At 34.6% G+C, this 15,993-nt stretch overlaps 1 protein-coding gene across 1 annotated transcript in view; it reads right to left on the reverse strand.

Moving 5' to 3' along the window:
• Positions 1-1,850: 1,850 nt before the first annotated feature.
• Positions 1,851-15,993, reverse strand: part of cfap58 (cilia and flagella associated protein 58) — a 30,108-nt gene continuing 15,965 nt past the window's right edge. The window contains exons 12-18 of the mRNA XM_041267850.1: positions 15,308-15,448; positions 14,455-14,678; positions 12,332-12,443; positions 11,800-11,904; positions 7,829-7,948; positions 6,537-6,670; positions 1,851-3,604 (exon numbers count right to left, since the gene is read on the reverse strand). Of these exons, the coding sequence (XP_041123784.1) occupies positions 3,484-3,604; positions 6,537-6,670; positions 7,829-7,948; positions 11,800-11,904; positions 12,332-12,443; positions 14,455-14,678; positions 15,308-15,448 (957 nt within the window). The 3' untranslated portion in view covers positions 1,851-3,483. The remainder of the gene's footprint in view (positions 3,605-6,536; positions 6,671-7,828; positions 7,949-11,799; positions 11,905-12,331; positions 12,444-14,454; positions 14,679-15,307; positions 15,449-15,993) is intronic.

Here is a 15,993-nt window from a genome sequence, read left to right on the forward strand (position 1 = left end):
AGTTGCAGGGCATTCACTTCGGATCCCAAGTGTCCCGTGAACTGTTTGAACCAGAGCTTGTTAGCTTCTACACTTCAATGAACCTCACTGAAGGAAATCCACTTGGCAGTGCCAATGCCTTTAATGACCACTGGATAGAAAGGAAAAGATAGAAACAAGAGGCAGGGGCACATGAGATGTCACTTTTAAAAAAAAGGTCTACCTGTCTGTTGCACAGCTTTAACTGTCAATGGAGGCATACAATTTAAGAGGGCAGAAAGGGTCACATGTTCAAGCTCTTGTGTATTTTTATTAGTTTGAACTTGCCCTCTTAAATACAGGTGAACACAGAATTGTAAGAAACTGTAACAGTAAATTAAGAGGTTTGCACCAAGCAGGTTTGCTGATCTACAGCAAAGCTCATTACAGTAAAGCAAAGACTGGCCATCAAAAAGGAACGGAATTTAATACATGGTTATCGTGCAATCCCCCAGGACTGGGCCATTATTTTACTTTGGAATCTGCTTTCAGCTCAAGGTGTGATCTTTTAGCTTTGTAGCACATAGAATACTCCCTATGGAACCTCCCCATTCCCTTTAACAAACAAAAAAATCTATAATTTTGTACCTTTGGCTTAACTGTTGCAGATCCTATTTTAAAGCAGTACTCTGGCAGTGAGCCCAGCCTGTCTTTTCAGGTAATGCTGAAAGCAATGTCTACTCTTCACTCTCCTGCGCTTTGGCTTAAAGGAAGGCAAGCCATCCCATAGTGCTGACAGGCATCTCACACCACTGCTAGGAAAGGATCACACTTTTTAATGGACTGGCAAGGATGCAGATAGAGCAGGAATCATGAGCCACGACAGAGCTGCAGTGAGTTGTTAAGCCAAGAACCAGCATGTGGACAGACACATTTAGTATGATTGTATTTTTTGATAAGGGGTGCAGGTTTAAATTTTATAGGCTGAGGTTTTACTAACTGAGGATTAAAGAAAAAAGTAACACAATTGCCTGGTTTACCTAACTAATTTTACATTAGAACCTAATACCTAATTATGAATTAATTAGTACATTCATAATTAGGTATTAGAAAAGCAGTATACCTGACAATTATTTTTAATATTCAAAATGACTGATATATACTAAATGACTGATATACTGTAGGAAATCTAATGAAACATGAATTGCTTTTATTTTATTTTAAGTGTCCCTGTTCTGACATGCAGAAAAAAATGAAATTCATATATGTAATACTGTAGGTCGTAATATATATATATAATATATATATATATTATATAATATATATATATATATATATATAATTTAGCGTTACGTGATTTATATGAGTAGCTATTTAAGTGAAATAATTAAATTCAAAAAAGTAAATGAAACTTCACTCATGGTACAGTAATAATTAAATTTCAAATCAGGACAAAATGTGTCCATTTGGGTTTAAAAATCCTCAGTGGGGCTACCCTTTTGCCATAGCAGTTCATTTTTACTCCCACTAGCTTGGTCATTTTTCTTCAGACCTGAGGCACTTACCATATTACTTGCATAGCTTGTGCAAGACTTGCTACTCCTGTCACTCAAGGCTGCAGCCTGCTAGATGGATCAACCTTTTCTGACACTGAAGTCTCCTCTCAATGGGGTTCAGTGGAGGTCTGGAGCACCTTGGTTTTTAATATCTAGCTTGTGTAAGTCTCAGGAGTGGTTGTTTAGCAAGCATGAGCCATTTGGAAGGGAATTATTACAATTTGTTTTGCTGTTATTGTAATTAAGATAATAAATAAAAACATCACACACTAAATGGCTGCTAAAATAAAAACATTAAACTGTAAACCATAATGTTTATTATTTTTTGCTGGGCACTCAAGATCACGTATTTTTTAAGTAACTCAATGGATACCGTTCCTTCTTAATGGTATAAAATGAGAAACAGACCTTACAAAACACTAAATTATAATATTTAGATATTTGCCTCTATTTTTGTTAAATGAATAATGTTTTTTATCACTCAGAGTGGGCCTTGTTTTTGAAGATGGTAAATAAAAGGCACATTTGAACACTCTAAAACTAGCAGGAAACTACTCTGAAGATGTAACTGTCCCTTCTCCAACTGCAATAAGTTGTAACTTGATAGTTGTGTATTGTTACAAATGTATTTTCTTTGAATAACCTATTTGTCACTGTTAATTTGATGTATAATGCCATGTAACACGCTTCTCTAGTGGATGAGTAAAACGGGCGTCTGCTTGTCTCTTGGGATATATATTACCGTCAATTTAATGAGAAAAAATAAAGAACTTGAATGAAAATGTATATTTATTTTTAATGAAAGTTTGCAATTGTATTGTTGCAATTTCCTTAGGATTAAACTTCACATTCCATATGGAAATTAATACATTTTAAAAGCCAGACCTTGGAATGCAGTGATGTCCTTTGTGTTGAGGATTGCCCTGTGTGTACTTTGTCTGAAGAAGGGTCAATTAATTCCAAAAGTATGTTATTCACTGGGGTTGAATAAACTGTAGGAGTAACTGCAGAACCATCAAAGGTACTCTGATCTGCTATCATTCTTGTTGGGTATATGCCAAACAACTCTGCACTGCATGCTTCTAGATACAATGGAAGGGTCTAACGTTCTGAGAAATTAATATAAAAAAGGTTACAGCTGTTACTTAAAGAATGCAGGGTATAAGACTTTTTTGACAAACAACAAACACAAATACGTTAGTGGCACACATCCTTAAACTGAAGTATAACACAAAAAGCATTGTAAATTTAGCCCAACGTGTTCAAGTTGGACCTTTATTTCTTCTATTACCTCTTTGATCAATCTAAATTCCTTTTCAGTTACTTAAAACAGAAGTCAGATTTTAGTTGGTACTAATATTTATATAAGCCAAACATAATTCTGAGTTTTAGTTTCTCCCTGTTTGGAAGGTTGGTAAAAAAACAAAAATGTCTTTTATCTTTTTAAGAAAGACAGATGTTCCAATCAAGACAGTTGTTGGAGTTCAAGACATGATGGGAGACGGAATAAATATCATATTATATCAGAAACATCACAAACTAAGCAGGAATATATTGGCTTTTAACCCAAACAAAGAACGAAAAAGCAACATCAGCTGAGTTGTAATGCCACTGTACAGGAACACCCAGCTTTCTTCCCAAAGCTTTATTAGTAAGATGTGTCAAAAATCTAAACTTGAAGACTGTGAGAGAAAATCCTTTGTGAATTTGGATATCCGAAGCAGAAGAGCGTTAGCATTTCCAAATACCTGGAGGCTGTTTCCGATTTAGCCAAAGCATCTTGGTAATAATGTTTTTAAAGTGTAAAATAAACACACACACACACACACACACACATCAGCATGTGAGCTGTAAAGTGATTATTTCTTTTGTAATGAAAATCTAAACTTTTTTTATGCTAAAATCATTCTGATAACTACAACAGAGATTAATTTAATTTGACAGACACAGCTGGATGACAGGGAGGGCTTTATGCTGGTATCTTCCCACTATGCTTGAGGCTGAAACCTCCCCCTGTAAAGTGTGGTCCATCTGTCTGCTGAGGTTGAATTAAAGGTGGTCCCACTTGAGTCAAGCTCCTCTCTTTTTCCCTGCAGAAACACAATGATAAAAAAAAAATGTTGCTTTTTATTTTCTGACAGTTTTAGAAACATTGATGTTTCTTTTATATATATATATATATATATATATATATATATATATATATATATATATATATATATATATATATATATATATATATATATAATAGAAACATCAATATATATAAGGCACTAAATATGCTGACTCCAAGATCTCCAATATGTCCAGAGATATGTGAACTATACTTTAATCACCCTCCATTTAAATTACTTTTGACACCACCATCAACTCAAACTAGCCACCCAACCAATTCTAACTAAACATTAATTAGACTAACATTTTAGTAACTTCTTCTACCCTTTTCAGCATCAAACCAAACTATCCTTTAGATGCTCAAGTCTAAAATATCTGTTCCTGATTACTGCGCAAATTAAAAATTTGATGTTGAAGGTCAAGTAAATTACTTTCTTTTTTAGTAGGCTACTGTTTATTGTATAATTATGTAAAAAGCCTCATTACAGTATAATTGGCTATATGCTGCTAGATTGTGAAAACGTAGTTACGCCTTTGGTTTCAAAAGTTAGCCCATGAGTATAAGCAACCTTATGGGTAAAGACAAGTGCAAATGCAAGATGTGGTGGACAAGATGTTTATGGAGCCACATTGTGCTACAAAATTAACACACTCCACTATAATTACTATATATATATATATATATATATATATATATATATATATATATATATATATATATATATATATATATGTGTGTGTGTGTGTGTGTGTGTGTGTGTGTGTGTGTGTGTATATATATATATATATATATATATATATTTCAAAGTAACATTGATTAAATTGTAGTTGCTACATGTTTGAGTTATAGTACTTTCTGTAAGAAAACAATAATAATAACATTCAATGGCATATATGTTGTGGGGGAAAAAGGCTAATGAAAAACTTTACAAAGGCATACTAACTCAATCATTAAATACAGTGCTTTTTATTTGTACATAATGTTTGCATGGCAAATGTAGTGCATGTTTGTGATCAAGTTGCTGTCTCCATGCTACAGTATTGCTCATGAAAGTTTGCTGGCAGAATCAGCATAAAGGTAGAAAGAAAGCCCTCATACAAAGCATTAGGACCAATAGATGTGTCCTTTTATTCTAGAAATGAAACAAACTGCCTTCATTGCTTTGCCATGCACTGATACTCGTTATCAGATAGAAAAAGATGACAGCCCTCAGATCTATAAATGCCCTGTCAACTCACTTGCATGTCAGATCAGTGGATGCAAGCAATCAATCAGCCAATAAAAGGGACTTAAACATGGGATGCACTCATGCATCTTTCATTTACACTTCTTAAACTCACTTTAGAACTCTTAACTTTATCTGTGAAATGATCCTTACTTTTCAGTGAATTATTCAAGGGTAGGTGATCCAGAATCAATTGCTGAACAGTCTTTCCCAATAGGTGGGATAAAACCTTTAAGCCTATTTAAATACCTATTGAAGGACAGGGAATGTCAAGTTTAGACAAATCAGAAAGCCTAATTTTCGTAATGGTCAGGTATTAGGTCCTTGCTCATTCAGAAATTCTATGATTAAATTGTACATTGCTAATACGGTTCTTAGTACTCATTTTGTAAGCAGTAACATTCAAGAATCTTTCATATTTTTAAGTTATACAAAATGTATTATGTAAGGTACTTAAAATTTAAATCAACTGAAGCGCATACAGGTTTAACCTTTAAAATCTGCATGTTCAATACTTTTTTTTTTTTTTTTTTAATAAAGACTGTAAAAACACATTTTTAAGTTTACTTACTATGCAAAACTTACATCTAATTCTTGTTATTTTTTCATTATTATTTAAATCAGTACTCATTTTTTGGTGATGGTAAGTAACCCCTATCAATACATTGTATCCATGGCACCTCTAACCTTATAGTGTGTGTGTGTGTGTGTGTGTATCTATCTATCTATCTATCTATCTATCTATCTATCTATCTATCTATCTATCTATCTATATAGATAGATAATAATAGATAGGATAGATAGATGATATATAGATAATATATATATATATAATATATATTAGATATATATATATAATATACAGAACAAACAACAACAGTAATAATGGTGGTTGTGGCTATTTTATTCAATGTTAGCAGTAAATAATTGCACAGTTATCATAGCTGTTGATATTTGCTACTTAGATTCCCAGATTAAGTCTCTGTGTTTAACATACAGTAAATGATGAAATGATGTGTAGTTGGCTGGCTTGATCACACTCCCTCTGTTTGACCATGTTGTTTAAAGTACACTGTCTAAAGATGACAGGTACATGTAGCAAAAATGATCCTTCAGCACAGAGCTGTGAATCAAGTTATGCTTGGTCACCTCTTGCTACATTTGTTTTTTCAGCAAAGCTTTCAGAAATAAAGTCAGAAGCAGAAAATATTAAATGGGCCTGCACTATTTATTTTACAATAAGTTGCAATATTTTTAAAAAATGACTTGTCAAGTTTACCCATATGGAAAGAAACTATAGGCATGATTTTTCAGTATGCAATGTTTTACTTGGACAGGGTTGAAAGTCATTACCTTTCTAATTGCCCTCACCAGTTTTTCACTTCCAAAACCTTGTGGTTAGGCAGAGTTGTGCCTTAAGCAGGAATAATTAAAAACTGTAGAAACAGACTATTTAATAATTCTTGGATATACACTGTCTCACTAAATGTAAGAAATGTTACTATTAAAAGGGCCCACGAGCAATGGTCTTCTACAGTTATGTTTAACTCCTGGTTGACGGATGCAGGTTACTGATACTATGTAACATTATCTACACAAATACCCTGTATTGAAACCTCTAACCAGACACCAATAAGGTTAGCCAAAGAACATAATTTAGTTTGCGTTAAAGCACTCTCACCTTTCCTGCTGCTCCTTGCGTTTTTGAATGAGATACTTCTTCTTGACATTTTGTAGCTCGTGGGCCAATCTCTCAATCTCATATTTATAATCCTGCGTTTGAGACTCATACATGTTCAGCTCTGATGATAAAACCTAAAAAAAACATACAAAAAAACAGCAGTGTGATAGACATAGCATTAGCGATATATGTATGTCCGTCCCCCCCAAGCATAATCCCTATATATACCCCAGTCAATCTAATCATTCCAGTTTCTAGGTGACAGATGGCCATTTTTGAATGCAGCAAATAAACAACAAAAATGAATATAAGTTTATATTTAAAACACGTTATTGAACTATAGTTACTGAATATTACAAAACATAATATGTCACATTTATGACTGTAAATGATATATATATATATACCCCAATGGAAATGTTTAATTTCTAGAGATTTCTCAAAAACAAATAATTATAGGAAAAAATCTTTTATAGCAAAAGTATGAGATTCTTCTTTAATCATTCTGAACTAGATTTTGATGTTAGCTTTGGATCGTTGTTGTGTTGGAACGTTTCATCACTCCACAAAAACACTGATCAGAACTCATATCCATCATTCAAATTCTGTTTTGCAAACTTTAAGCGATTGTCCTTGTGATATTTTCTTAACAGTGGCTTTTTCCTTGGCCTTGCCACCACTGAGACCTTCACTACGCAACACTGCAGAAAATTCACTTCGAACATCTTTGGCAGTCAATCTCGGATTGTTATTAACCTTCCTCACAATTCTTCTACTTGCTCTTGGTGAAAGAACCTTCTTTCTCACAAACTAAGGAAGCGTTGTGACAGTACCATGAGTCTTGTACTTCTTGATAACAGAAATAGTTGAAGTTGGGATACTCAAATGCTTGGAAATCTTCTTGTATCCTTCTCTAGCTTTATGACAAGAAATAATTTACTGCCTAAGGTCTTCCGATAATTCTTTACTTTTTCCCATATTGACTTATTGGTAAGGGCAGCAATCATCCTATGCCTAACCATTTTATACTCTTTAAGAATGTTCACCTGCAATCTAGCATTTTCTAGACTTTTCTAGAATTAGGTTCTGCATTATCGTATTGAAATTTCTATCACCTTGTAGACAATACTATCATAACATCACTCATAGACTTGTGCTCCACAATTTACTGCTAATGTGGCAGCAGTAAATAATGCTTTACTGTAAGTGCTGGCTATCTATCACCTATCAGGGAAGACACTAAATACAGAGCTGAATCTTAAAGAAAGCATGCGATAAGAAACACAACAAACCTTGAGTTGCTTGGTCTTTTCCCTCAGTGTCTGCTGGTAAATCTGTAACTGCTCTGCTGCTTCAGGTCCAGGCTGCCGGGCCAGGATGTGCTTCAATTCCACATACAGCTTCTCTTTTTCCTGTGAAAATACACGTAGACAGGGCAGGGTTAAATACAAACCTGTGTTAACTGGAAATGTGGAGCACAGCAACTCTTCTAAGTTATAAAACTTTTCCCCCATAACTACCAACAGTCCTTGACTGCCACTTACCTCATACAAAGAAATATGAGATAAATGTCATCTTCTTCCTGAATGTGTTCATGCCAAGGACAATCAGATACCAATGACCACATCTCATTAGCCTTAAGCACTGCACAACTCTTATGCAAACACATTATTAACATTGTCCTAGCAGTTTTAATTGTGGAATAATTTGTCATTTAGCCCGATCTAATGCCAGAGTTACCAATGTATACAGAGAGGTTGTGTTACCCATCTCTGGAATTCCATGGTGCATGGTCAGAAAATATATACATTCATATCATGGTGCAATATCTCATGTTAATGGCCATGGGTAATTTTGGCAAACCAAAAAGGGAGATGTCATTCCTGCAGTACTGATATATGTTTTAGCAAAGCCACATGTTTGGATGTTTAAAAAACCTAGTAGATAAAAAAAAAAAAATAAAATAAAAGTATTGTGTGAGTACTCCTGTGTACAACCTGGTCAGCATATATCATTTAAAAATATCTACATGTGTGGGTCTTTTTCATTGTTTACAGGAATAGTTTATATGTTAAGAATACTGTGTGAAGGGTATCACATTGACACAATAATGACTTTGTGTCAATTTGATCATCGGTGCTTCAAATGCAAATGTTTTCTTGCTCTAAGAATTGTGAGAACATACATACATACATTACTATATCTATAATTTTACAAGTGTAAAATGGTTTCGTTTGAGGGAGCAACATTAACCATGTCCTTGTTGACAATATAAGAATACAGGATTCAGTAGCATACATTGGTGGTAAACCATTTGTTTCACCATGTAAAGAAATGTCTATCTAGCCAAGATAAATTCTCAAATCATATAAAACAAGAACATGGCAAGGCATCCGTACACTGTGAACCAAGGGTGGACTGCCACTCACAGCAATTAAAAAATACAATACAAATGCTAAAATGCAGTAGATGCTGTCAAAATATAGCTCTATTCTGTTATACTATATTGAATCAGAAAGCAGAAACATTGAACTTCAAGCAGTCTGTAAACAACAGATTAGGCTTAATGGAATTGTGAGATCAATAAAATGTACTTTGAGGTTAGTCTTTGAGGCAAATTTTGCTTCCTTCTGGTCTTCTTCCTAGTCTTTCCCAGTGCTGTTGTTTTAATTGCTAGACGAAAGCAGCCCCCAGAGTGGTCTTACCTTCAATTGTATCCTAATTTTTAAAATACATCTTCTGTTCAGCAGCATCTGAAATGATTCATCACTCACAACAGTGTCTTTGTTTGAGATATAATGCAATTGCCTGCAGGTTCAGTAAGAGGTAAACTGTTCTACAGAGGATATTCAGTGCTTGAAATCTGTTCTATGACTCAATAATCCATTTACATGCTATCACCTGGAGTCAGATAAGGCACTTCTTGGACTGAAAACACCTTCTTCAACAATGTATTTCTCATACGGACACATCATGGTGATGATGCTTTGATCATTACATAATCATTACTGTTATAAGTGAGTGTTGAGGAGACTGTGATTAACATGAGAGTGGAATGAACACTTGTATCAAAGCCTTAATGTCCGTTTTAAAAGTCTGAATCAGCACATACTGTTCACTCTAATACTGAATCCAGATGTAAAAGTCACGAGTATCCAATAGCCTAATTAGCCTTTTTATAGTATAAATACTCAAAACATAAAAAAATTATAGTTAATAATTTAAACATTGAAAGGGAGGGTGGTTAATTCCTGTCATTTATTATTATATATGGATTAATATACCTAATATATATATATATATATATATATATATATATATATATATATATATATATATATACAGATTGTTCGGATATCTGCTATACGATATTCATTGCTGTCATGAATTAAATATTCCAACAACCGTTCCATCATACGGTATAAACACTTTCTAAAAACTAGTAACACCCACAGGGAGGCCTGTATAAAGATATTATATTACATCTAACCAGGTACACTCTGTAAACTCCTGAAGCAAATGAAACTATGGAAAATCTTTAGCTTCCCAACACAGACTGAAAGGCAGCACTTATCTGCCAACTACAAAAGCAATTTACACCTTACAAGATCTACAGAATACATTTCTATTTGTTCAGTGATTTCTTTTTTGTTTCGCATTTCTGGCAGAGTTTTAAATCATACTGAAGGTTACATAGCAAAAAAAATCTACATAAAAAAAAAAAACAGTATGCATACTTACCAATGAATTCCGCTAGTCAGATTTGATTCATTGCTGGATCACAGAAAGAAATACAGGGCTTTTCAATGTTATTTTATTTTATTTTTTTCATTTGTTGAGAAAAAAAGCCACATATCCTATTTAATTTAAAATGTAATTTGGTGCACAAAAAATGAAAACAACTCTTAGTTCCCGCAGTCTGATTATCTAGTGCCATCTGCAGATTTTATTTAGCAGTATATATGTATGGATAACTTTCAAAAGCACGATTTGCAAAGGTTTTCAAAGTGCCATTTACCATCTGATGTGATTTACTCACTCGTATGAAATCAGATTGATTTGGTGTGACGCTTAACCAGTATGTAAATGTTTAACAGAAAAAATACAAATAATAAAAAAAATAATGTTATAACCTATTTTTTTTTATTTATTTATTTTTTAAAATATGGTTCACTGGACTAGGGGCAAGCAGACAAATCAGGGTTTTAGATGACATCTGAGAATACCATGGTTCAAGGCTAGGTGGGGGCTAGGAAGGTGAGAGTGGGTGAGTAATAGGGAGTCACATCAAGACATTTGAGGGAGGATGGCAACTAAGTATTCAGATGCAATAAATACCCTGGAACAGGATTTTTTGTATTTTTACTTTTTATATTAATAAGCCTTCATCTTCAGAAGTCTCCCTCTTTGAAACTGTTGAAACTGACCTTATTGATATTGAACTTAAATCTTACACCTTGTCCTACTTGCCTACTTGAGTACATTGAACAAACAACCCATCTCCAGGGAATATAGATCAGTGGGAAACATTTAACAAGCCACAAAGCACTTCCAGAAGATCTTAAATCAAGACTGACAATGAAAAAATTGGTTTTCTCAACATGTTTGGTTAAGCAATTCTAGATAGTTTGTGTACTGCAAAAAAAGAAAAAAGAAAATCAACCCAAGATCATTAAGAAATTGGTCTGCAACAACTTCTGCACAGTGCGTCTTTATTATTCTAGCTACAGTAAGTGCTGCAGTGTTGCATTATTTACAGAACAGTATTTTTGAACATGCTGAAGCATTAATGTCAAAAGGAGTAGCGGTTTAGGTTCAGCATATTAATTTTGCAGAAAAAATCCTATGCTTTAAACAACGTTAAAAGCTCAGAGCAGTACTGCTGTGGAACTCTCAGCCTAGAGCGAGGGGCACTAACCATTTTAAAAGCCTCATTGAAAACTCTTTGATTAAACAATTGCTAACTAACTACACTGAGATTGTTGTGTTGCCTTCTGTATAGCAACCTGTGATGTCTGCAATGAAGAAACAAGCCATCAACCCTGGGATGCACCAGTCATAGTCTAAGTTTGCCTTGTCGTTAAAAAAAAAAAAAAACATTCACTTAGTTTTAAATTTGGGTGTACAGTATGTGGAATGGACAAAATTTCTGGGGTTGAAAGAACCAGAAAGATTACAGATTCCTAAGCTGAGAAAACCCCAGGGGAAACAAGTCTAATACTGCATATAGCACCAGACAGATGTAACTCAGTACAGTGTTTACCTGTAATAGTAGCTCTTTTTCCACAACCTCCTCGGTCTTTGTAATCAGTCTCTTCTGTAAGGTGTGAATCTTTTGGATTAGCTCATAAGTGCTCGGGTCACTGGCCTAAGGAAAGTAATTTAAAGTTGTTAATACAAATGAGGGAGGGAAAATCAACTTACTGACTTGCTAAGGATAGCAAGTTTTGCTACATCTGAGCAGGGTGAAATATACTAAACACAAAGAAAAGGCTGATAAAGATAATTCTTCCTGAATGTGTTTGTGCCAAGGACAATCAGATACCAATGATTAAATCTCATTCGCCTTAAGCACTTAAGGAAAACATCTCTTAGCATATACTTTATTTAAAGTAAGTAAAATATTGCTGTGTATATGTGGTGTGTGAAACAGGAACAGAGAAAGATATAGATGAATTACTTTAAAATAAGTTTAACACACAAAAATAACACCTTCTCTCCTTAGTTGACGTCCTACAGAACTTCAGGGTACATGTTTAGAATTGCAATGCAATAAATACTCAGGGATGGTTTACCTCTAGTTTTCTCCATCTATGTACGTTCATGGGGTTTTCAAGCTCTTCCTCCAGAGCCCTGCACCTGGTCCGTTCTTTCAGAAGTTCCCTTTGCATGTGGTAAACCTCCCGTCTGCAACAAAACCAAAATAGCCTGGTTATCTATTACCCTTATATCACAGCCAGAGTCAAAAAAGGTGGCTGATATTCCAAACCATTCATCTGCAGAATGTTAGGGTTGACCTTTTCAAACAAATTCATGAATTTATACAATCTCAGGTATGAAAAACACTATTAGAAAATTGATCCGTTTTCCTTTAACCTGACTGATCAATATGATGTGTCTAATTAAACAATAGAACCTGAAGAAGAGGATATACCGTCTGGAAAGGCCCATCTTGTGCAGTTAAATGTCCCGAGCCAAATGGAGTGAAAAATATGGTTATGTATGAAATTAGAAGCCTTACCAAACAGATGCATCCTCACATTTTACAGGGAGTGTCACGAGTTTAAATGACCTATACAGTACAATTTCTACAAAGTTTTCATTGTTTACCTTGATAAGTAGATTTTATCAAACTGCTTTTAATATACTGGCAAATCAGCAATACAGTCATGCTGGAATTTACAAACAAAGTTAAAAAAGCAAAATCTCACAGACTTTTTTTTCCATTCAGGTTTTAAGCATTAAAATTCAGAGGAAGACATTGCACAAAACCAAGCATATATTTCAAAACTATTGCATTAACAGTTAATACTGCGTAAAAAATCTAGCAAACATTCTAATACCTGAAACACTACATAATGTTTATTTATCTATTTATTAATTAATTATTGCTTTTATTTTCTGTCAGGGGTACACGTTTACCTTTTGCGGGCACACCAGGAATTAAAAATACAGTACTGTGGCATTGTGTACAATACAGTACCTTAGTTAGCTGACACTGAAGTTAGCGATTAAACATATATAGCAAAACATAAATGTAAAGTCACAGCACCTGTGTGGTCCATGCCCTTTCAGATGCCTTCCACTTATTAGGTCAACTAATCAAATTACTCTGCAGGATTTGAAATGCTCAGAGAAGTTAGATACATAAATAAACAAATAACGCACAGGTATTTCATACACATTCTCCAATGCTGCCATTTCACTAAGTCTGAGCCACTGTAGTGCTGTGTAAGTGATGATTTCACACACAGCCCTCTCAGCTATATTCTCTATTTCTGAACTTGCAGTTTTGTGTAAGTACTATACTGAAACACCGGCACTTGCAACTTCATACTTGTACATTAAATCTCCTGCAAGGTTCCAAAATTCTCTAAAGTGAGTCACTTTAGGTCAGTTAGCTAGTTGCAGCACAGTGCTTTTACCCAAAAACACCATCCTATTGGGAGGTGCAGATTTAATGTCCACATGCTTGATTAATGTAAATACCTTTAAATTGCAGTAGGTATTTAGGAGAAAGTCTAAAAATAAGTCAACAAGTAAATCTATAGGTCCTGCTGGGGAAGATACAGGGTTTGTCATAAGTATGATATAATAGACAATCTGCACTGCAAAGATTTTTTCTTGGCAATAATAATAATAATAATAATAATAATAATAATAATAATAATAATAATAATAATAATAATAATAATACATTTGTCAAATCAGAAAAAGTAGATTTTAAACAAATGTTGTGTCTGTTTATCATATTGAATGTTTCACTAAATTCAGTTTTTTCAGGACTTTAAAAACTCAGTCATTATATATTGACCATTCTTATTTCTAACTAAGTTTGGAAACTGTAAGGGTCACAAACATTTACTTAATACCAACTACCTAAGAAACAGTGTGGTTAAAATATGTTAGAAACTGAGTTAGATGGTTATTAATAGAAATACATTATTTACAAAAAAGAAATACAAAAAAAACTCAGAATGCAATTATAATCAGTTCATAACACAACATGATGCTTTCTAGTAGAAGTGTGTATAGGCTATTTTTTGTGTAATAGCCACATGCCAGAAACCTTGGTGATAATGACATTGTAATTCCTGGTTAAAATCATCAAGACTTAAACATTGACATGTGAACTAAAATGACTGAACAAAGCTGTATATATGTAAGGATGTATGTAGCAGCAGAGGCAAATTGTTACCTGAGATCCTCCACATTAGCCACAGTCTTGGTCAAGATGCCCTTCTCTCGCCTCAGCTTCTTGATCTCCAGCTTGAGCAGGCGAATGTCCTCTACCCTCTGGTTATACTGGACCTCCCCCTTGTTCAGCATGGACTGCTGGATTTTAATCCTCTCGTAGAGCAGGGCCAGCTCATCATTGCGACGCACCAGCTGTGTGCCCAGAATGTCCCGCTCACTAATTACCTACAAAGAGAACATAACCAAGCTCTCAACCTGCTATTGCCATTTGCACATTTACTGGAAGGTAGCACAGCTCCACATCTATAGGCTCCAGCTGCCTCATTACCCTACTGACAGAATCTCTTTGTGCTGTGATCAATTTATTTCCAAAACTTATGGTGTATAAGCAAACTAGCCAGTGTTTTAGCCATTTAAGACCTGTTCTGATGATCCACCATATGAACTGAAAACCGCAGTGATCATTTAAAAGCCCTACTACTTTTTATTTGCACGACAGGGGATAATGCCAAGAACATTATCTTAATATCAGATAACTGCTGTGACTTAACATCACACTACTGTGCAATCTTGTTAATGCATCAAGCTGTACCACTGCTTTCCAAATATGATAGGATCGTGGATCAAACTACAACTGAATTATTTGGACCAAACCAGATTCGTAATAATCAAAATAATGTATGCTCACAGAAAATGCTAAGTGAATATGGTCCCAGTTAAAGTTAAGTGTCTTGAAGAAATCATCTGAAGGCAGGCTTGCCTTTGAGTTTAATGAACTTGGAATCAAACCAAGCTGTGCCCTTTTGTCTTCCTGTAAACAGTGATCTAATTGAAACAGGAACCCATTTCCGTACCTGATCCAATTCCTTCTTTTGTCTGAGTCTTTCAGTATCAGCATCAGCAATGATCTTGAGCAGCTTTCTCTCCTCTACCTCCTGATTGTCAATGAACTGCTTAGTCTCCTGAGCTTGCTGTTTCATCTTCTGCAGCTCAGCCTAAAGAAAGAAAATACATGTGGCCTAAAGTGCTTTACAGGAGCAAAGGTGGAGAGCACTTTTTTTTTTTTTTCCTCTGCAGGGAGAATTCATACCGTAGCGCTTTCTTACTTTGAAAGCTCATAATGGCTACAATTGTTCGTGGCCAGTTCATTTGACTCTTTCTATTTGGTTACAGTCAGTTTAAAGACTGGTGAAATGTGCCACGTTGATAATAACTGGAGGCTGAAGTTTCACATACAGGTCAGGTACATCCAAGCTGGCTTTACTCCCAGTATACCCCATAATGCTCTACTATTATGGGTTTGTTGACATTTTAACACAATGACATCCACACATAATGTATTTACTGGTAACTGATATTTCAGTGAGCAAAAATGTGTCACTACGTCCTCATGTTGTTTATTTACTAAACAAAACTATGAGGAACCACTGTTTCTTCTGCATAGTATGAAAGAAGTGGGTGGGTTTTTTCTCACTAAGCATATTGTAATGTTAACAGCATGCTCTTCTTTTCAACTATTCACCACTGTAATAAACTATGA

Source organism: Polyodon spathula, chromosome 13 (assembly GCF_017654505.1).
Source record: "Polyodon spathula isolate WHYD16114869_AA chromosome 13, ASM1765450v1, whole genome shotgun sequence".
Taxonomy (NCBI): Eukaryota; Metazoa; Chordata; class Actinopteri; order Acipenseriformes; family Polyodontidae; genus Polyodon; species Polyodon spathula.